This window comes from Agaricus bisporus (assembly GCF_000300575.1).
Source record: "Agaricus bisporus var. bisporus H97 unplaced genomic scaffold AGABI2scaffold_10, whole genome shotgun sequence".
In the NCBI taxonomy this organism is placed as follows: domain Eukaryota; kingdom Fungi; phylum Basidiomycota; class Agaricomycetes; order Agaricales; family Agaricaceae; genus Agaricus; species Agaricus bisporus.
In genome coordinates this window covers 908,520-930,134 of record NW_006267345.1, presented here as the reverse complement: position 1 = coordinate 930,134, position 21,615 = coordinate 908,520, and the positions used below count along the sequence as shown (strand labels likewise).

The 21,615-nt window shown below is 44.9% G+C and overlaps 8 protein-coding genes and 2 non-coding genes across 10 annotated transcripts; 2 read left to right on the top strand and 8 right to left on the bottom strand.

The window, feature by feature from the left end:
• Positions 1–8: 8 nt before the first annotated feature.
• Positions 9–1,331, bottom strand: AGABI2DRAFT_226784 (hypothetical protein; the record flags this gene model as incomplete). Its single annotated transcript, XM_006455270.1, has 5 exons — positions 9–100; positions 156–596; positions 698–853; positions 915–1,128; positions 1,183–1,331. Coding segments are annotated over 4 exons (941 nt in total), but the record flags the coding sequence as incomplete, so codon positions are not given.
• Positions 1,332–1,565: 234 nt separating this feature from the next.
• AGABI2DRAFT_t112 lies at positions 1,566–1,644 on the bottom strand. Its single transcript has one exon. It is a non-coding gene; the product is annotated as a tRNA-Arg (tRNA).
• Positions 1,645–2,978: 1,334 nt separating this feature from the next.
• Positions 2,979–3,058, bottom strand: AGABI2DRAFT_t111. The gene has a single exon. It is a non-coding gene; the product is annotated as a tRNA-Arg (tRNA).
• AGABI2DRAFT_209781 (hypothetical protein) lies at positions 3,025–3,911 on the bottom strand. Its single transcript, XM_006455269.1, has 3 exons — positions 3,727–3,911; positions 3,594–3,666; positions 3,025–3,542 (listed from the first exon to the last, which is right to left on the bottom strand). Exons 1-3 carry the CDS (start codon positions 3,854–3,856, stop codon positions 3,128–3,130), a joined length of 618 nt encoding a protein of 205 aa, XP_006455332.1. The 5' UTR covers positions 3,857–3,911; the 3' UTR covers positions 3,025–3,127.
• Positions 3,912–3,940: 29 nt separating this feature from the next.
• Positions 3,941–6,122, top strand: AGABI2DRAFT_194936 (hypothetical protein). Its single transcript, XM_006455268.1, has 10 exons — positions 3,941–4,086; positions 4,141–4,245; positions 4,298–4,449; positions 4,499–4,590; positions 4,641–4,881; positions 4,931–4,999; positions 5,052–5,182; positions 5,233–5,352; positions 5,417–5,817; positions 5,875–6,122. Exons 1-10 carry the CDS (start codon positions 3,986–3,988, stop codon positions 6,023–6,025), a joined length of 1,563 nt encoding a protein of 520 aa, XP_006455331.1. The 5' UTR covers positions 3,941–3,985; the 3' UTR covers positions 6,026–6,122.
• Positions 6,123–6,621: 499 nt separating this feature from the next.
• On the top strand, positions 6,622–7,518 carry AGABI2DRAFT_121259 (hypothetical protein; the record flags this gene model as incomplete). Its single annotated transcript, XM_006455267.1, has 1 exon — positions 6,622–7,518. One exon carries the CDS (start codon positions 6,622–6,624, stop codon positions 7,516–7,518), a length of 897 nt encoding a protein of 298 aa, XP_006455330.1.
• A 2,614-nt stretch (positions 7,519–10,132) lies between these two features.
• On the bottom strand, positions 10,133–10,500 carry AGABI2DRAFT_76039 (hypothetical protein; the record flags this gene model as incomplete). Its single annotated transcript, XM_006455266.1, has 2 exons — positions 10,133–10,212; positions 10,266–10,500. Coding segments are annotated over 2 exons (315 nt in total), but the record flags the coding sequence as incomplete, so codon positions are not given.
• A 935-nt stretch (positions 10,501–11,435) lies between these two features.
• Positions 11,436–11,677, bottom strand: AGABI2DRAFT_56796 (hypothetical protein; the record flags this gene model as incomplete). The annotated part of the gene is made up of 2 exons (XM_006455265.1): positions 11,436–11,581; positions 11,632–11,677. Coding segments are annotated over 2 exons (192 nt in total), but the record flags the coding sequence as incomplete, so codon positions are not given.
• Positions 11,678–13,296: 1,619 nt separating this feature from the next.
• Positions 13,297–14,155, bottom strand: AGABI2DRAFT_209769 (hypothetical protein; the record flags this gene model as incomplete). The annotated part of the gene is made up of 2 exons (XM_006455264.1): positions 13,556–14,155; positions 13,297–13,504 (listed from the first exon to the last, which is right to left on the bottom strand). Exons 1-2 carry the CDS (start codon positions 13,966–13,968, stop codon positions 13,297–13,299), a joined length of 621 nt encoding a protein of 206 aa, XP_006455327.1. The 5' UTR covers positions 13,969–14,155.
• A 5,153-nt stretch (positions 14,156–19,308) lies between these two features.
• AGABI2DRAFT_58460 (hypothetical protein) lies at positions 19,309–20,842 on the bottom strand (the record flags this gene model as incomplete). The annotated part of the gene is made up of 4 exons (XM_006455263.1): positions 19,309–19,766; positions 19,881–20,007; positions 20,059–20,143; positions 20,208–20,842. Coding segments are annotated over 4 exons (1,305 nt in total), but the record flags the coding sequence as incomplete, so codon positions are not given.
• Between the last annotated feature and the right edge of the window lie 773 nt (positions 20,843–21,615).

The following is a 21,615-nucleotide window of genomic DNA, read 5'->3' as shown; positions in this document are numbered from 1 at the left end:
TGTTTCTGGTGGATGGCTTGTACCAATGCTATGATTGTTTCTAGAAATTAAACTTGTGGTCCGCTTTTTCTCTAGTTTGCGAGAAGTCGTCTAATGCCGGCTTTAATTTTTAGAGATTAACTGCTTAATCAAATGAAATACTACACAGACCATACCACTCGTTCTAATGTGCCCTCACTTGGTCAATAAATCCACCGCCTCTTGGTATCTTGCCCGCGTTCCTTGAACGACATCCTCATCAATTGTCCACCCTTTACCCTCTCCACCCTCCGGTCCACTCTCCAAACCCTTTTTAAATCCAGAACCCACAAGCCAATCTCGTAGATATTGTTTATCGAAACTGGGTTGAGACTTTCCTGGTTCGTATCCTTTTAAAGGCCAATATCGAGATGAATCAGGTGTTAAGACTTCGTCTATGAGGATTAGATCTTTTTGATTCTCCGAGGAGGACGACGACGAAGGTACAAGTCCGAATTCGAATTTGGTGTCGGCTAGGATGACGCCTCTTGATTCAGCGTATCGAGCGGCAGTTTTATAAAGTTGAATTGCGGTAGAAGATATTTTGGTGTATAAATCTTGTCCGATGAGTTGTGCAGCTAAGACAAACGGTTAGAGTGATCCGAAACAGTTGTTCCTCACAGGTGTACGCAAAAGGAGGATGAAGAAGAGAGTAGGTATTGGAGATAAAGATACGAACCTTGTTCGGGGGAGATATTCTCGTCATGAGCACCTTGGATAGCTTTTGTTGAAGGAGTGAATATCGGTTCAGGGAATTTTTGACTTTCAACAAGACCTGGGGGCATAGGTATTCCATGCACAGTTTGCGTCTTTTTATATTCTGCCCATGCAGATCCTGCAGGTAAATTTTATCAGGAATCATCGTAGATCAATTTTTATCACTAGACAAATCGTACCAGTGATATATCCTCTGACAATCGCTTCCATGGGGATGATTTCTGCTTTCTTTACCAGCATAGTACGACCTTCAAGCTGACTGGCATATTTTTGTACATCAGGTGGCATTTCCGATATTGATGTCGTTATCAAGTGGTTTGGAATTATATCGGCGAGTTTTTTGAACCAAAAGAGTGAAAGCGTCGTCAACAATCGACCTTTCGTCGGTATTCCCTGATATATGTATGCATAAAAAGTTCTTGATAGTAAATTGTTGATAAAACGTACATTGTTCAGGATGACATCATATGCAGATATGCGGTCGCTCGCGACGAACAACAATGAAGAAGGATCGGATGTTGCATAAATATCGCGGACCTTGCCTTGTGACAGAAGCTTAAGGTCGGGTAGAGTGGTCTGAAGAACCGCCGACATATGAAAGAATCAAGCGTGAATGTAAAATTAATTACATAAGTTGAGGCCAATGACGCTGGCGTTCAGAATAGCCGGTTCGTCCCGGGAATGACTGTTGCCTCCCGGACCAGGTCAGCCATCCCAAAATATAGTAGAGAAATTTGAGGCTCTTAAAAGACTGCGTACTGGTATCAGTTCACTGATCAGATCTATACAAACAAAAAAAGATAAAAAGACATGCAGTTATACGGCATGAGTGACCACCGCAGGGGTCGAACCTGCAATCTCCTGATTACACTTTCGTAGTCAGACGCGATGCCATTTCGCCAGGCGGCCTTAGCAGTTTAAATCCTTCTCCGAGCCTTCAGGAGCGCTCTCATAGGTTATTTTGCCAGCTGCAAAGAATAAATTTCTCACTGCTCACTTTCCAGCACATCCTTTTCATGCCCTTAACCACCCACGGGTTGTAATTAAAATCAGGTCGAAACCTTGCTACACTAATTAATTGTCGGATCAATTTTTGATGGGATCAATCGATGCTGCTTCCATGCGGATACTTAAGCGGCAGCGTTGGTGACTGCGCGTCAGGATGACTGCTTTGCCCAATGCTGCCATCATCACCCTCAACCCAATCCTGGTATATGTGTGCATACTTTTATGCATAACGCATTACACTAGTCGCATCATTGGCACGACCCCTAGTTGAAGACTAGCTTGAGGTCGTGACTAACTCATCACTCTCTGGGTAGCTAGCCTAGCGCCTTTTATCTCTCAGCCTCTGTCTAGTGACTGGAAGAAGATATGGCGTCTGCTTTCGTCGCAGAATTTATCCAAGTTTCTAATGCGACGTCAACGAGTGTCCCGGATTGTAGCTCGCGGGACGGAAGGCACCCCCATTCAGCAATTAGGTCCCTTGTGGTGCCGAAAATTACCGATTATCCTGATCAAACTCCGATTAAAAGCTGAGTTTTATACGGTCGTTCTTGCGTTGTGCTTTTACACAGAAACATTTCAGGAACGATTTCTAGGAATCTTCTTTTTCACCCCAACGTCGTCACAGGATCATTTGATTCTGCATATAATCCTCTCATTCAAATCCCTCACCGATGCCAAATGCATAGTTTTATGTGGTCGTCTCTGGTCAATCTCATGCTCGCTGTGCTACTGGGTGGTGAAATACGTCCGAATAAGTATGCACGCGAATGGGCTTTGGTCAGTTGACTGGCATACGAAGGGTTTTGGTTCAGAGCGATCTGTGATCTGCATAGACGTTTATATATATGTATACTTTTTGTGATAGTAGGATGTGTAGTTCTGTCCAAGTATGTAATCAATAATAACAGTATGGTTGTAATGGAAGGCGTTGCATATGGGCAGTACGGCTTACATTGCCACCAGCGCCAGCGCCAGGATTGTCCATTGTGAATCTGCGTTGACTCTGCGACCAAAGTGAAATTGTTACTTTCGTAGACTTTATGTGGAAGAAGGCCGACGGGGCATTATGTGGAATTCTTTGACTCATACCCGATGACTGCGCAGCTCAAGCCAAGTTACATACCTCGTTCATGAATTTGAGTAGTTCAAAAGAATAGACCCATCATGCTTTATCCTTCGACATGCACTACGATACATCAACCAAAACTAACAAGGGTGGTGCAAAACTATATCGATGACCACCGCAGGGGTCGAACCTGCAATCTCCTGATTACAATTATCGTAGTCAGACGCGATGCCATTTCGCCAGGCGGCCATACCAATACTGGTTTGCAGAAACCTTATTGACTAAGTGCAAATGCTTGAGCTTGATCGCCTAGCCTACTCACTCACTCCTCTCTAAAAATCCAACACCTCCCGCCTTCAGCTTGCTCATAAAACTATCATACCACTTCCCAATGATACTCATCGGAACCACAACATCCGGTGTGACCGTCCGAGAACTGCCAATAAAACTGGAAACATAGTTGAAAAGATGTTTGACGATACGATCTGCGAGGATCGTCGGGTTTTTTGTCAGATCTGGCGTAACTTTGTCCAGCGCAGAGTTGAGGTTAGACATTTGAGCTTGGATGTGATCCAGAGGTTCGATCGAGAGTCCAAGAACTGCGGTTACGTCTGTGCCGGGAGTTTGCATGAGAGATGTGGACGTGAATGCGGCGTGACTTTGATTGGAAGATGTATTGGAAGAGAAGGTTCCCCGGAGCCGGAAGATGGCAGACGGTTTTTCATTAGAAAGCCTGGTGATGCGAGATTGATGAGAGCTGTTGGTATCATGGCAAGAGACTCACATTCCAAGTAACTGAAAGCCTTTTCCTGGCCAGAAAAAGTGTACGGTTGCGCCATAGCCATCAGGGAAAGGTACTTGGGAGTGGCTAAATCAATACGAAGATCAGCCAGGCTGCGATAGATCGGGAAACGCACCTGTTCCGAGAAGGAAGACGCAGACATGGTTGATGGTGCTCGCCTGAGGAAGTTCGAAGAGGGCATGAGTTTCGTCGACTTGCTGGAGATTCGTCTGAAGCAGACGCCCAGCAACGCAACAGCCGAACATTGTCGGTGGACTGGTGGATGATCAGTATTAATTCAGTCTCCAACTTGAAGAACAGATAATGAGACCGTGGGAAGTTCGGACTGTTGACTTCTTCCGTACAGCTGCGTTCCGCCTCATCCTGCCACTGCCATGTCCGACCTCGACGATGAAATCCTCGAACTCGCAGGCGCCGTAGAGAAAAAACGCAAAAGGTCCCATGGTTCCAAGCCCAACAAACGGCGCAAGGAAGAGTGAGCCGCAATCATCAGCCCAACCCATACCCCAGTTGACTTTTGTACCACTAGTCCATTAGCGACAAGTGATTCAGAGCACCTTCCCGAGAGCGAGGAAGGGGACTCGGATCCCTATCCTTTGGATGGCAAATACAAAGATGAATATGATAGACAGCTGTGCGTATCGAAACATCCACTTTGTTTCCGAAAAAACCAACCCCAATGTTAGGCTTCTACAAATGTCGGAAGTGGAAAGGGAGGATGTTCTCTCTCAACGCATGGAAGAAAAACAGCAGTTATTGGACAAGCGCTTGCTGTCGCAGATGGTGCAGCAGCAACGTGGTGGTGCTCCCGACGATACGGTTGCAAAAGCCGCTAAACGTGAGGGACTCGATAATTGCTCTGGATGATCTTTCAACCGTCACCACAGGCCAGCATACAGCAAGAGGTGCTACGAAAGAAAAGTCGAGTAAACTTGCTGAGCTCAAGGCCAGGCGAAAAGCAAAAGACGAAAGAAAAAGAGTATATCCTCATATTACACTACGCTAACCAAAACTTACTCCTCTTTCAAGAATTCATCGCCGAAAAGGGACCGCTCATCATCACCTATGGACATGGAGATCTCGGACGGTGAATCGGAGGACGGCCAGATAACCAAACTCGAGCAAGAAGAGGAGAAGGTTGGACGAATTTTCGACAAACCCTCATCGGAAAACGAGCCTATTACATGCTCGGACATTGAAAGATGCCGCCTAACTAGGGATTTGCTCGCTAAGCATGCACTCGCACCCTGGTATGAAGATTATGTCAAGGGTCCGTTGTTTGTCGGTTGTCGTTGTATCCCACGCTCATGAGTTCAAAGGTGCATTTGTGCGCTATTTGGTCGGGCAGGACTCTCATGGACCTGTGTATCGGATCTGTCAAATACAAAGTGCGTATCTCGGGATACTCTTCTGTTTCGGTGTAGCTTACAACATTTCCAGACCTTGCCGCCGATTTTGTCAAACCTTACAAGATTGATGAAAAAATGGTAAACCAAGCATTGGAACTTAAGCATGGTAAATCTGTGCGCGTGTTTCCCATGGACAAGGTTTCAAATGGAGGTTTTTTGGGAGTACGTCTGTCGTCGCACGAATGAACCTACTAATGAACCTTCCGGGTCAGAAAGAGTTTGAACGTTGGAAAAACACATGTGAATCTGAGGAGGTCAAACTTCCAACCAAACGCGACCTCGATCATAAGTATGCACAACTACGCAAATTACCATCACAACCAATCACGGAGGTAAGAATTTTAGCTCAAGAGATTTGTCTTTCCGCATATGTTAATACCGAGCCCCGATTGACAGAGTGATATCAACGCCATGCTTGCTCGTAAATCTCAATTACAAACTCACAAGTCCTCTGGAAACAACACACTAGAACGGTCAAGACTCAACGCTGCGCGTGCTTTAGCCATCCGACGAAACGATACCGAAGAACTTGCACAAATTGACGATCAACTCGCTTCTCTCGGCCCAATACGTTCTCGTCACTCAGAAGAGTCAGTTGATCCATTAGCAAAAGTGAATGAAAGGAATAGAAAAGCGAATATGGAGGCTGTGAGACAAGCAGAATTGGTCGCGTCAGCGAGAAAGAGGAATGAAAGAAAATTGGCCGCTGCTGGGACTCCTACACCTGCGTCGGATCCAAGTGCGAGACTGAGAACGTTACCGAGAATGTTCAATTCAGCGACACCTACGACGTCCAGGTTAGTTGGCTCGAAAGGTATCTGTTTCTTCCCATTGTTAATCTTTGTTTCGTGTAGACCGGGAACACCAAGTGGTACAAGTCAACCTATCGTAGCACCAACGCCACTACCGGCGTCCGCATTATCAGGTAGTACAAATAGCGGTGGTGCAAAGACATTTGAAGCATCGGTTATTGATGCCGTTGAAGTTGATTTGGGGGATTTCTAATGTGTGCGGGGGGGAGGGGAAGAATTAGTATATATTTTTTCGTTTCGATTAGGGTGTTTGGATGACTGATTTTTGTACGTATTACATATCATTGTTTTTGAAAGATTAAAAGTCTTTCTTTGCCTGTCCTTTGTTATATATATAATTTTAACTACATACTCAATATATATGTGATTGCTGTTCTAAGTGACTAGTGAGGCTGAAAGGGATTTCCGATGCTTATAAATCATCCCATCCTCATCCTCATCGCTCATACTTACCTGGATCGGAATTTTGCTCCGACATGCAAGCCTGTTCTGCGGAGGCGAAACAATGGCATCTTTACAACATAATGCAACACTCAACAAACTCTGGCGCAACTACCTGGCAATCTGCTGTCCACTCTCTTGTTGTCGAGGCCATCCGCTGAGATGAAGCCGACAACTTTCATGCCCACAAATTCCTTGGGAAAGCCTTGAACGTTCTTTTACCTCGGAGGTCCCAACTCGAGGACTTACGAGGTTTGAATGGTTGGGCAGACCTGGCATGGTTGCTAGAGCTGAATCAAGGGTATTACAACGCTGCCCTCCTCGCTGCCGTGTGTAAATTTGCCGACGATGATGTTGACGAATACATACAGGTGGTGGGGTAAGCCTATCACGCCGAAAGAAGGGTCGGAGCGTCTCGAGGCACTAGTCCACGATATTTCCGTCACGTTTCGCAAAGCTTCCGACCAGCCTCCAGAACCCGTCCTCTCCATCATTGGGCCTAAGTCTGTGGCTCTCTCCCGCTGGTTACAGCGTGACTCTTCTGGTCTTTATCGAAACCGTGAGATGAGAAGTCTCAAGCGATGCGCTATCGGGATGTGCATCGTTCTCATCATAAGTTTTCTCATTGTCGCGATTAAAGTCAACGTCGTTGCTGGATTAATTTTGCTATATCTAACGACTATTGCTTATTCTATCCTCGTATTGCTCGTTGGAACAATATTTGTGAAAAAGGACGACTGGATTGCGATCGAAGATCATACTACAATCGGTCGAGATGCTTACCGTTGGTTGCAGTCACAAGATCCAACATTTGACAAAGAAGTTGAGTGGGATGCTCGTCAGTTGATCCCACAATGGGACGTTCCGCATGCTGGCCCTAGTCCTCCAGGAGTTCCACCTCGCCCTTACACCGTCACTCTCATCGACCTCCGGACTGGCGTATTGACCAAGGCCGCAGTAACGAAACGGCCCAACAGTATGATCGCCCTTGCTATACATGGAAGCGGCATTACATGCATGCTTTTGGACAGGAATGAAAAGGAAGTCAAAGTAGCAACAGCGGCCAAAGTGGGAATGGCGAATTTACCGCCATTCGTGTTAGCTCAAGCTGAAGCTTCAGCCACTGTCTACGTTGGTAGCCATCGGGAAAGACCTGCTCATACGCGCGCCCGCGCTTTGGGGCCAGGAAAATGGGAGGTCGTAGAAGATCCAGATTTTATTTTAAAATATCGTAAATTGCACTAGTTCAGGTACAACCGGCATATAAGACTACTTAGTCTATTACCCGAAGTAGCTGTCCGGTATCGATAGGAAAGTTATTCAAGTTTTACAGCGGGATGTATGCACGATATACTGGCGTAGATACGACAAAGAACTGAAAATGAAAACATCGTGCTATATTTCCTTTCATGAGAATCAACAAGTACTCTAAGATTTGGGCAAAGTGGATAAGAATTTTGGAGTCGATCTCCAGCAAATTTTTCGCTGTGGACTGTCAAAGGACCGTTTTCGTTCCCGCGAATTTGAGGATATTCAACAAGTTGTATACGTCCCTCCGAGACTGCTGACATTGCCAAGCAAAGAGTCATATCCAGAATCAGTTTGATACCATGTTATTCGGAGGGTGAGGAGGGGACGAAACACTGAAATACTAAATCTCTGCATGGAATCTGGTTTCTGGACCAGCGTTCCGCTCCGTTCCCGTTCCCGGCCAAAAGTCAAGAAATTTTATTTCGTACATATGCTGCAGAGCCTTTCAGTAGTTAGGTCTGAATAACCTGGATAATCGGCAAAAGAACATATGCTGAAAGACAACAATTGGAGGTGAAAAGGAGTATTACAATCAATTGGATAGTTTCGGCAGCCCAGCGAGCGTGAGCAAGTCCCCGGGCTGAGCCGAGCACACTGTTCGGCCTCCGCATTCTAGCCAAACAAGGATACTCTGCTTACGCCTCCATCTAATCTTCTCCCTTCTGTTTCTTAGCCGCATCTGAGAACCGGTCTCATTTCGTACTGTATCCATCATCATAACCTGTGGCATTTAAATCCAGAGATGCTTATGGGATACCACGAATGCTCAGCCAGCCATTCATGGCAGCACTCGAAAATTCTTATTCGGAGATGGTTTGGATGCAGTAAAGTGTTGTAATAATAACACTTCGGCAACATGTCGATATAGATTTTCCAAGTAATAGAGGTCTTGACGTCCATCAACAGATTGGAGAGTAGGCAACAGGAGATGACACAGCCCTCCTGTTTATCCATGCGCCAACTCTCTTGGCTCGCTTGTCCTGTCAAGCACTTTTTTGTTTACCTTTCCTGCACCTTGGGAAACGTCCTTTCAAACCCTTTGAGAGTTTCCTCTCGGTCTATTCGAAACCTACTCAATCCGAGGGTTCGTTTTCCAGCGAAGCAGCTCATGTCCCACGAATGCGGATGTTCACCAGGGTTTCAAAGGTGCCTGCAGGGCGTTCACCAAGTTGTTGGCGGAAATCATGGAAGTATTCGAATTAATTCGAAGTTGATACACTCAGTCGACAGGTTGAGCCTGACATCCCTCCTAGACCGAGATGGGATAGCTTGCAAGAGTACGTCTTGTTCATGCAACGATATTCTATCTTCCATACTGGCACCATTTTAAGGGCTTTTCTGAGCTTCTCTGGCAGCTGCAACTGACTGCAATAAACATCTCGGGTCGTCTGAAAGATGAGCGACTTGCGTGCATGAATACACCACCACATGTTTACCTGTATCGGCTTCGCTAGTGTTCTGCGGCATTGTATTACCGATGGGCATAGCGTCCCTTGGTGGCGGAGCAATGCGAGCACTTCCATCATCAACAGAATTATAATTGCTATCCCATGAATCTTACCTCGTTATCCTTCTCATCATCGTCGACATTTTTGTGTCAGCTCATCACAATCATCGCCAGCTCAACCTCCACCACCCATTCTCTATACACGGTGGAAATATATATCAGGAACAGAAGGATGATGCCGGAACCCTGATGCGCGATGGCTTGCGCCATCCTCGCCTTCTTAAAGGCGAAGCAGATCTAATCAAGTTGTCTGCCTTCTTTTCTGTTCGGTGGCTCGCATATTTTAGCGAGAATTGGGTCAACCAGGCGAACCAGGTTACGAAGGGAGGATCTACCGAGCGAATGCAAGGGACAATGTCATTCGACTGGCAGACTATTGGAACTTCGTATCAGCGCAGGGTACGCCATTAGATGAAGAAAAGGCTTCTTTTGGCTGAAAGAAGGACGTGGATCTTCAACAAGACCGGAGAGCCCCGAGGCTTCCAATTTGACGTGCTCCATGTGTGTTTCCAGTATTGAACCTGGCATGTCGACTATCCCTCAGGCAGGACACAGGCCCTTCGCACAGATTCTTGTATTGCGCCCTCAATGTTGGTCCAGGCTTCAAACAGTCAGCAATTGTTTCTTGCCGTGCATATGTTTTATATCGTTTTGCAGACGCTCCTCCTACGGTGACGAGTTTTGATTTCGTATAAATACAGATCTTCTGCTTGATATCAATGGACTGGCGTTAGTTACGATATTTATTTTCATGAGGTGGGAAGACCTTTCTTTTTTGAAAAAGAGAAGTTTTTTCATAATGATGAAGTGGATACAACCACTTGACAATGTGCTGGGCCGGAGTTGGACAGCTTATGAGAACAAAACATTGGTTTGAGCGAGAAGCATGGAGCATTGGACGATTCACTGATACAGAAGATAGCTGACATATATAGCACATCACAGTTTAAAATACATTCTCAAGAGTCGTAACCACGAACTTGAAGCAAATACAAACTCCCGCTTGATCAGACGTCACTAGATTTAAGAAACGTATTTAGATTAGATATTACTTGTATCGATTCCCCGCTCCTTTAATTCTCTTTCTGCATGTCGCTTTGCAGACTCAGAAACATGAGGATCTATGGAACATTAATTGAACTTGAACGGAGGTGCAAACAGTAGAAGCGCGTACTCTTCAAAGTCGCCTTGTATCCTCCGATAACGTTCCCCTCATTTTTGGCTTCGCTGTAGACGCTTTGACCGACAGGTTCAGCATGTTTGGGGACCTCGTGAATGACAGAGTCGAGGTCGTGAATGCCCATTTTGTGCAGTTCTTTCCATGCGTGATCCTTAGCTTCCTGTGAAACATTTGGATTGTGGATTGTCGCCTTGTAACCCGCAGCAACGTGCTCGGGATCCTTTGCTTGGTGAGTATCTGAATATTTTGAATTAGAACGTCAGGTATGCTGGTTTTGTGATAATGACTTTCCAGGCATAACGTGAAGCAACGACTCGGATGTATAAGTTGGCTGTGGGCTTTCTTGGTGAGTCCATTGTGGGTCGGGCCGTTATATACGATGCAGACACGTCATCATGACGATAAAAGTCTGACTATATGATCGCCTCAGCAATTCAAGTCGCCCCACAGTAACTGAAACTGAAGCAACTCAGGAATCACGCCGAATCATGACGAATCCAAGGAGTGATCACAATGACTGTATCTGCCCTACTTTACTTAAAACCATTTGCAAGTAAATCTACAGGCTTCTACGTCGCGGACGATTGTACCGGAAAGAAGAATGTGATATACAGACTCAGCAGTGATCTTCAGTGATCTTCATTTTTCAATCACGGCTACCATCATTGCAGGGTCGAAACTCTGCCTGGTTATAAACTCACATTCCACGGACTTTAAACAACAGATAAAAAAAGGTCTATCATGCCAGGAACCTACAATGGATGACATGAGTGAAAGTGAATTCCCGGGTATCGTTCGCAATCAGAAGCGGGCAGGAGTCGTAAAAAGGTCGCGTATGGCATGTCAGGCCTCAGGTTCCAGGACTTAAATTAGTCAGGTACAATAAGAGTCGTTAGTACAGGCCGACTCCCACTATCAGTAACGAACTACGGTTCCGCGTGGCTAAATTTAGATGACAGTACCCAGACATGCCCGTATAGTTTTCCCAATAGGTTTTTGATGGGTAATCGTACCTATGGCATATCAGAAACTCGTGTTCACATCTCTGCCTTCGAAGCTGCGAAAAGGTAAATTCTATTCACAAAACATTACACCTAAATCTTCTTCATATTCGCATTCTTGTCCATCTTCATCCTCAAAATCATCCTCCATTAGAATCCTGAGCATCTCTGACTCCTTAATAAACCCGGACATGCTCCATTCTCCAAGGCACATCGATGCACGTGTTGACTCTGGAGTAAGTCGATTTCGAGAATGTGACAGCAAACTTCGCCCTTCACTGAAAATGCGTTCAACCTTGACGGCTGTGGCTATACTAAAATGTCAGAGAACAAACAAATTTAACGGAAATGCGACGAACCGGGAATTGTGAGGTAATCAATTGCCATGCGTGAGAGTCGAGGAAAGGTAAGTGTCTTACCCTTCCACCACCCGATAGGATCCGTAACCTCCTCGATTTCAGTAGAAAGGTAATGCTCGAGCTCATCATGGATTGCAGACTCAGAAACTAGGGCACCGTTAAAGACGCGAGGATCAAACATAATCCGATCTTCATCTTGTCGCTGATCACACAAAGCTGCCTGGATTGAGAGTTGAACTGATCAGCCAGCTTAATGACGGTAATGAAATACATACTATAGAGGTCTTTCCAATTTTGGTTGGCTTAAACTCAGCGGGAAGAGGTTTAAGGGCATATGAAATTTCCCACTGGGCCTCGAGCATTGCTCTCGATTCCTTGATCCATCTTTCACCTCGACCTGATTGTTTAAAGTATCGGAGTTTATGGCGTGGGTTCAGAACTGATAAGAAATGTAAGGTTAGTTATAATTCTACAGGAACCACATAGATACTTACTGGTAGCAATTCTATAAACATTGGAGATATTGGCTTTGTTATGAAAACGCTCAAGTGTCTTCATTCCGGCTCTGAGAGCAATAACAGTGGTATCGGAAAATCGGCAAGCTGTAGTTTGAGCAGAAAGGAGGAAGTGTATGTGATCCATGGCAGGGATAATAGCTGCAGCATTAGTAGTATCACGAGAGGCATAGAGAGTAGTCTCTCTGAAGACCTAATTGGAGAGGGTAAGCATTTCAAGAACTCGGAAGAATAATACGATCCATTGCGCACCTTGAGAACGTCAAACAGTTCCTCAGCCAGATTCCACTCTGTATCATTCAACTGATGATTGTTCAACTCATCCTCTTCATTCAGAAGGACTTTGAGAGCCGACTTGTATTTGGTAGCAAAACGCAACATGTCGTAGGTGGAATTCCATCGAGTGGCCACATCAAGGGGCATCAATCTGACAGGTAAGCCTTGCTCCGATACAATCTGAGCCCACCGCGACCGAAGAATGCTGGGGTATCTCTTGATGAAATACGCAACTTTACGAAGCTGCGGGAACAGTTTGGTATCACATTTGCAATAAGAATGATGCTAGACAACATTTACCTTAGACAACGTCGAGCGGACAGGCTCAATTTTCATCTTGACTTCAACACTCATGGGTTCCTCGATCCAACCCTCAATGTTGTCACACTCGGTGTCAACATATTCAATCTCGTTTATCCCTTTCCTTGGTTTCCAACCATCAAATTGATTCAAAATGCTTTTGACAATGAGATTGATGATGTGCGCTAGGCAGTAAACGCGTGCTTGCTCGCTATAGAACTGTTGAACTGGATCGTGTAGGTTAACCATTACGGTGTCGGTATTACTTGCATTGTCGCAAGTGATCGCTAGTAGCTAAATTTTGGTGAGCCATATCGCCTTTGAAGAGTAAATCGCTCACTTTATCTTTTATACCAAAACTCTTCATTATTTCGGTAAATTCGAAGGTAAGGTTCAAGCTAGTATGTGATTTGGATACTTCAACGAAGTCGAGAAGTAATGAGATGGGTTTTCCTCCCTCTTCAATATGAACTGACACTGCCATGTATGGTACATTGTTTGGGGATGTCCACGCACTAGTCGCAAAGCTAAGGCGGCCGGGATATTTCTCGAAGTTTCTGAGTGTTCATGCTTATCAAGTGTCTATCCAGTAACTCACTTGAAGTATAGTCGCAATCCGCTGTTGACAGCTTACGAAAACTTTGTAGACATCGCGAGCAACAGTCACTGGCGAAGGGATCCACACATGAGGACGGCCAGTCTTCATCAACCTTAGAAAACTGCGGTCCTGCACAATACTAAAAGGATGTTTTGATTCGGACACCCAGCGGATTGCTTCAAGTCTGGGCAGATTTCGGTAAGTTGCATCAAACCGGCCATGAATTCTCTCTCACCGGCTTTCCGCCCTTGTATAAGGGCGATTCGAGTATGTGGATTTTCTCGTACCGATCCAATCAATTGCATTGCTAATTGTTCCATCCCTCACATTCTCTTTTACCTCCGACATCAACTTTGATACCCCTTTTGTTGAACCTGACTGTGCTCGCTTAATAGCTTCCTCTCCCCAGCACACTACCGCATGTTTATGCAGGTTGCCGGTGGACTTCGCGTCTTGTTTATCGAGATAGCGTCGGACTCTTCGCGCGTTCTGACCCCTTCTGAGGCATATCGGTGCTGAACAAATAAATTCGTGACAACGGCGACCATTGACGATTGAGATGATGGGTTTCTTCTGGAAAAAACTGTAAATCGGTGCATTCCAATCCTTTTGCAGTCGCTCTGTTGTATACACGTTCAGCACAATCATTTAGAGAATATTTTCATAGTACTAACCAAGCTCTTCTTCAGGCGTTTCGATCTTTTCGACCTCGACCAGTTCAACATCACTATCTAGTTCAGCCTCTTCTACTTCCATGGCCTCCGAACTTTCATTTCTAGATTCATGTATTCCGGTGTTATAGCAAGTTCCAAGAATGTTCATTTGCGTTTTTTCAAGATTTCTGTTGTTTGACTGGGTCTTGTGTTTTTTTAATACAAAATCGGCGCAAAGGTTTTCATCTCGTTGATGGAGGCGTTTCATGCCAATACTGGGTTCGCGAGGGGAAAATGCCAATGTTAGGGATTTCGGGGCCATCGACAGTGGTTGGGGTTGAAAGAAACCCTTTTCACTGGAGCACTGTTTTGTATGCCCATGACATGGATAACATATGGACACTGCATATGTCAATATCGACGTAAATTTAGCCGTCCAAACCGGGGTGACGGGTACGACACCTGATCCGTACCCACACCCGTCATATACACTACTTATCCTTCGGATTGAACAGACGCCTGTCGATCCCGAACGGCACTGCACCAAATTATCTACAAGCCGTGAGTGCCAAGTTGTGGTCAGGTAGTCATTCTTAAGATCTACTTCCATGGGGCAGAGGCATAATGGAGGCATATTATATTTTTAGTGCTAAGTTATTATTCGACCTTTCAACTTCGGTCCTGTTCAACTCAGTCCAACTGGCAGCTTGTCAGTGATTCCCTTGATGGATTGTTGATGAGGACCCTAAGATCGACAACCCTTGGTCAAATGCGGCAATGAGGTTTAAGCGACATCATATCGCTCCATTTTCGCTCCAGTCGTCTCTCAAGTTCAACAAAGTTGCTTGGTATTTTAGGTTGACTCGAGGTTGATTCAATTCTTTATCTGTCACTGCCAAGACATTACGCCGCAGATGCTTGTCTCACGCATACAGGATTGTTCAATTATTACACTAAGGTACAAATAAAAGGGATGATTTGAGGGGCATTACTGCGCCACCCCGGTATTCCTCGACACCATATGCTCCTGAAGCTCGAACATTACAGTTGGCAGTCCCACGGCAAAGCTTTCCTAGTCCCGATTGAAACCTTAACCTTTTTTCATCTCCTTTGTCGACTAGCTGCTCCATGGTGTCCATATCTCGAAATGGCTTGAAGATACAAAAGGTTCGGTCACGACTCTTTAGCTTTCATTATAGTCAAGTTCAATCGCTTAAATAGCTTGCTACGCCCCAGTATGATTATCATCTAGCTCTTGGCATGGATGTGGACTTTATACGGAAAGCGAAATGGAGTGACAGTGACAAAGGCGCTCTTCCTCTTTAGCCGATATGGGTGGGGCTTTGATTCAGTCACCGACAGCTACTACTACCGTAGGTCGTTCAATACCGTCCTTTGCAATGCTGGATTTTGAGAATCCGGCGATAGCGTCCCCATATCGCCACACTGTTGTGTGCACACTCCTTTGAGCCAACCGGGCAATGGGTGCGACTTGTATGTCCTCTCGTTCAAATAAACGACGTGCCTTAATGAAGTACGTGATTGGCGGTTATCTCTCTGGAAGTAAGGGTTCTTTGATTTCTTCAGACAAAGACTTTTATTCGGGTTGTCGATCAAGCTAAGTTCTGCCCAGGTTCTGCCTCGGACTTTATGAGTCCGAGCCGGAGCTGGTTGGAAAATGAAAAATAACATCATCGTGACAATCGTTCTTATTTAATGCCTTTGAGATCCTCTCAGCCGAGATCCATGAAACTGTGGCGGCCAAGAGGTGTCAGATTCGAAGATCCTGAGTGGTTGAACCCTGCAGGATCATTGGAATTTCCCGGCGCTCCTCGGCAGATGAGCGGCAAACCACAGGCTTGATGTGCCGACTGCTAGAGTGTCGATGCAAGACAGTGCACTTCTGAGGGACCCGGGAGCCTAGGCATTATAGAGGTTAAATACTTATATTCACTATAAGTATATCCTAATTTCATAGCTACATTTCATTATCCTCACCGGAAAAAGTTACAGTTCGCAGTAGTCTATGCGACTGGAAGAATGAGCTATACTAAGAAATGTTAGACTGCAAATACTACTTCTTGGCAGAGTGCATACGTCGCGATGACTTGACTCGTGAACCGCCTGCTCTTCATTGGAAATCGGAGTATGAACGGAATGAATTAACAGATCATGTACACGGTCACTGTGGCGCGATTAAAATGTTCAAGGCGGCGAGGACGCGTTATAAGCTACAAACGCGAGGTATGGGTCGCTTCAGCCATTATTGTGCGACGCGCAGCTGGAACAGACGGCAAAGGGAAATCAGCGGCGGCTGAGGCTTGCCGCCAACTTGCCGTGTCATCCTGCCGCTCACGTAAATACCTATAATGGACTGAGGGTATATACCCTCAATATGTCCCCGGGATCTATGAATCTGACACCCCTTGGTGGCGCCGTTAAAATGTGGGAACCGAACCTGGTTCACGCTGCCGAGTGCTGACGTCCAGCCAAGTATTCCCATAGTCAGGCCTACCCGGGACCTCCGCGAGAATCGCCCATTTGGGCGTTAATCCACGGCTCAAAGTGAAAATAGACTAGTAGACCTAAAAGCAGAGGGCGACGTACAGTATGTTTGTGCCTTATCATCTCCGTAACCGTTCCGTTGGCGTTCTCGCCAGGTTCTCGCCATAAGTCAAATCGCTCATAGTCCATGAGGAGAAACGACAGCCAAATCATGATTGAACCTGGCATAAGATGACATACAAGACGACATCGATGATTGAACTAGTCAAATGCAAATATTGGTGGAGAGACGCCAATACATCTATATATATCTCTGCCGAGATCATAAACGTCAGGGATGTCAAATTAACGAATACTATCAGTGATCAGTCTGAGTTCGGTCACACCCGTTTTTCTGAATGTCTCACACTAGCTCACACTTAAGCTTCATTTTTCAAACACAGTTTGAAAAGCGGATGTTATGTCATTCCCTCCAGTTTCTTCAAGCGAGAACGGCCAAGTGATGGAGTTTCCGTGACTGAGCAAGTTACCGATCATAGCCGAACTACTGATCATCAGATTCGTCACTGACAATATATATATATGGGTCGACGGCCCGACAACAGTGATTTTGCGGCCATCCTTCACATGAGAAGAGCATGCAGTTTGTAGGAACTCTCTATACAAACCATGAATCCCGGTTTGATGTTCAATTGATGGGAATACCACTTCCAACGGTGCCTCGAGGCATATCGTATAAGCCTTCATATGTATGTAAACCTATAGAAACCTAGCGTTCATGATCAGACAACTCCTTGATTTCAAAATAATTTATCTCGGGAACCCTTACTCACACTGTGACTCACACACGATATTTCATATCCAATCATTTATGTACTTCATTGTATTGGAATATGGATTTCGTATTCACAAGGCTCAACAGTGCAACTATGATAGGAATGCGAGGCTCCACAGCTATTTGAAGAATTTTCCAATCCACAAGGGTACCAAGGTAATTCGGAAAAAATAAGAGAGACTCACAGCGGAGCCAACTGCCGTAGAACACGGTAAGAGAAAGGAACAGGTGACTCTCTATAATCTTCCCATCTATCCGCTCCGTAATCCCATGAAGCTCCTCGAAAATCCAGAAGTTCGAGGTCCATAGCGCTTTCAGGAATTTCCAGGAGCATCTTCTCATAACAAATCAAGTGCCTGTGCAGCATTGAAGGGTAACAAAATATTCCGAGTGAATCATCCTATCCATAAACGGTGCCAACATGGGCATCTGAGTTGTCAAATACTGAAACATGTTTCAGACACAAGGGCCGCCATAAATGCGAAAGGTCAAGTTGATTTACCTGATATGACAATCGGAGCACTCTACCGAGCGTACCAACGTCATATGCAAAAAGGATTTAAAGTCGAATTCGCCTTGATGCGTGTCATTTGGTTCCCAACTAAAACCGTAGAAGGAGAACACGTATGACAGCCGGCACGGGCCCTATTTGTATCCACTAGAAGTATCGTCGAGTAAACCAAATCAAAGAGACAATAGCTAAGCTGATTGGAGCATTGGAGCCGCTTTTGGGGGGAAATGTCGACATAAAAGATTTGCCAGAGATTTGCTATCATCTCCGAAATGGCTGGCCAGAAAACTTTGTTGATACCCTGCCAAAGAAAGACCGGATTATCGGTTTTTCACAATCAATAAATCCAGAAAGGCAAGGGTTTGTTGTTGTTCAAGGGAGAGCGACGACAGACCGAAGATTCGGACGTACTTCCAGCATGATATGAATACCATTTCTAATCGAGCTTCCTTCTGGACAGTCAATAGAAGCTCCCCACCTAACGACGCAGGTAGCAATCAGTGTATAGCAGCAACATGATGCGACAAAATCCTTGTCTTCTTTTGCATACCTATTTTCGCCCAAATTCAACGTAAGTGAGCTAGTCAAAGATAATACACGCATGGATTTACTTGCTTTCGATACTGTATACATTTCCCCTCGTTGAAGCCGAGTCTCAACAATTAGGTCACGCGCTCCAACAAGTAGATTGGATCTTCCTTGGATCTTCCGTTTTCCAGATAGGCTTGGCAGCGGGAAATGGAAACGGTAAAGGAATTGAATTGCAGTCTGCGCGCTCGTCATGAGTTTCCAGATACAACAGTGACCGAGATACGAAAAAGAAGAACACTTACATCCATACTTGAACAAACGCCAACCGATATTCTTTAAGTCAAAACCTTGAGTCCGCCACACAAAAACACTCACCCTCCCTAGAACCGACGTCGGCCAACTAACCCTTGATATCCGGTTATACAGTTCAACCTTTTGCAAAAATGAAGCTTATACTAAATGGAGGTGTTGTCTTTCAGGCGAGAGCGAATGTTAACAACCATCTTACATGTATGACAGTTCTCAGATGCTTCTTGTTGTTAAAAGCTTTTTAAGCTCCTTCCGAGCATCTGTTTTTTCAAATGGAGTTATTGTGAACAGTAGTCGTGAATTTGAAGGCGGGAGACTCCCTTTCCAAAGAATCTATTCTACTGAACTATAAGATTTTTTTAATCTCGTGAACCTTTGCTCATAGTACTCACAACTAGAAGGGAAAAAAAGCTCCATCCCTATGCCCATCACCAACCATCTCCTCCCCCTCATCATCCTCTACAACTTCAATACCAGTCCTCACAACTAAAAAAAGCTCGCTACTCCTCCTCTCCCTCTCCATCCCCCACTCCATCAAACTCACTCTCCTCTCCAAAATCATCAAAATCATCTCCCGACATACCATCCTCATCCTCACCACCCACCATCCCTATCTCCTCCTCGTCATCATCATCATCATCTACAACATCAAAAACAGTCCTCACAACATGTTCCTTCCTCCTCCCCGTATGTTTCAAAAACCCCAAATAATCCAATTCATGTAATGAACGTATAAATCGAGCTTGAATTTCTTGTTGATATGATTCGTTGTTGTCTATTATCGTTGTCGATTCATGTTCATTGTCTTCTAATTGCGTTTTTTCTTTGGTTTTACCTTTTTTCGTCGGAGATGTTTTTGGCTTCTTTTTTGCTTTCCCCTTTTTCTTCCCTCGCACCTCTTCCTCAACTCTTCTCTTACTTTGTTCTTCTTCCTCTTCTTCCTCTTCCTTCCTCTGAATCTCCAAAACACTTTTAAAACTCTGATACCAATCATACACATTAATCAATTTCCCCGCTCCATTCATATATCGATTAAACAAAATAGACGTATCCGGAAATTCATGAATCGATTTCTTCTCCATCCTCGTTGTTGTTGTATGTTCTTCCAATATGGTTTTGGATTTATTTGGAGAGGAGGAGGAAGTAGTAGAGGTGGCGACAACGTGAGTGGATTCGAGTCGAGTTTGAATTTCAGATACGGTCGGTGATAATGTACCATCTTCTTCATCTTCTTCATCTTCGTTGATGATGGTGTTCATCGTATTGATGGGGATAGGTATAGTGAATTCATACGGATGAAGTAACCCATTCACAATTGAAGCCCTTATAGACGGATTCAAAAGCTACAATAAATTATTGAATGCGTCAAGTAAGATTTTTTATAAAGAACGAACTTCTGTTGGAAATGGTGTTGAACCCGTATACCATATATCCCAAAGTGGAGAACGATCAAGTGGTTGTAACAGATCCCTATAACTCCTTGTCAGAAATGAAACCTTTCCAAAAAAAAAATGATAACACCTACATCAAATATTGCATTAACCCATCCCCAAACTCATCACCATCCTCCAAATCAACAAACTTCATCGCCTCCTCCTGACTTTTCCTCATCTCCCCAGGAAGTGACATAAAAACCGCATTCAACAAACCCACTAATTCTCGAAAGGGTTCTTGTCGTAATTTCCTAACATACATCGATAAAGTCTTGATATCCCTATCCACATATCCACGAAGCGCATTCACAATCACTTTTGTTCTTCCTCCTTGATTTTCCCAATGTCGTAGTGGTTTATATCCTTTCTTGATGAGAAACGTATAAACCTCGAAGAGTAATGTTAATCCCAAACGAAAATTTTGATAATTGTGGAAAAATGTGGAATGATGTTGATTGAGGTGGGAGAGTAATAGTGTTGAATCGAGAGGAAGATTTAATCGAGAGGATAATAATGAGAGAATGGAGTCGTTGGTTAGAGTTGTTGGGGGGTTATTGAGTATACTGAGAGGTTCGATGAGAAAATGTTTGAGATACGCAAGTTGAAGTGTTGTGAGAAGGGTATCAACAGACGAATGATGTCGTAGAAAAAAATCAACTATGGATTCCAATACCGTCGGTCCCAAAACCAAATCAGGTTTGAAAGCAGGGTTAAAAAATGTTTTGAGGAGGAGATGTTCGAGAAGTTGATTTGAATCGAAAGGAAGAGATGAGAAGGATTGGATACGAAGTCGACACAAGGTGGTTCGTGAATAAGTGGTATGAATGAATGAAGGTGGTGTTGATGGTGAGTTTAAAAAGATGAGAAAGATGAGGGAGAGGGGTTTGGTACTGCAGATATGTAACATATCTTGCATGATGCCAACGTCGATTTGTTCGAAATCGTGTAGAATGACGACAAGAGGATCATCGACGTCTTCAAGTAAGCCAATGTCATACGCGGCCAAACGGCTGTTTGTAGGCCTGGTGGTATCATCAAGAAAGCCGGATATAAGATTTTTCATGCCTGCAGTAAGGGTAGTGATGTCGGAGGGGAAAAGAGGTGAAGTGAGCACGTTGTCGGGTAGATGTTTGAGGAGGGTGTTGATGAAGAGCGGTGAGGCATTGTGGACGGCGATGGTGGGAAGCTCTGGGTAGGGCAGACCAGGAAGGACGGTGGTGTAGGCAGTGGCGATGGTGTGAATGACCGAGGCCACTGTGGGCTTGTAGAGACTATCGATTTCAGCGGTGAGGTGGGCCAGACAGGTGTGCCAGGCTGTCCTGTACGCGTCCACGCTCGCATTCTCGTCGGTGTCGTCCTGGGGGTGCATAAGGAATGTAAAAGGCAGACATCGGGAGTTGCCGAGCCAGAGAAACGCGACGCGACGCGCTCATTTTGTGATTTGTTTTTTGTTCTGCTGACATGTCTACTGATGATGAAAATGAGCAATCTGCGCCCCCCGCAATCCGCTTTTTCTTC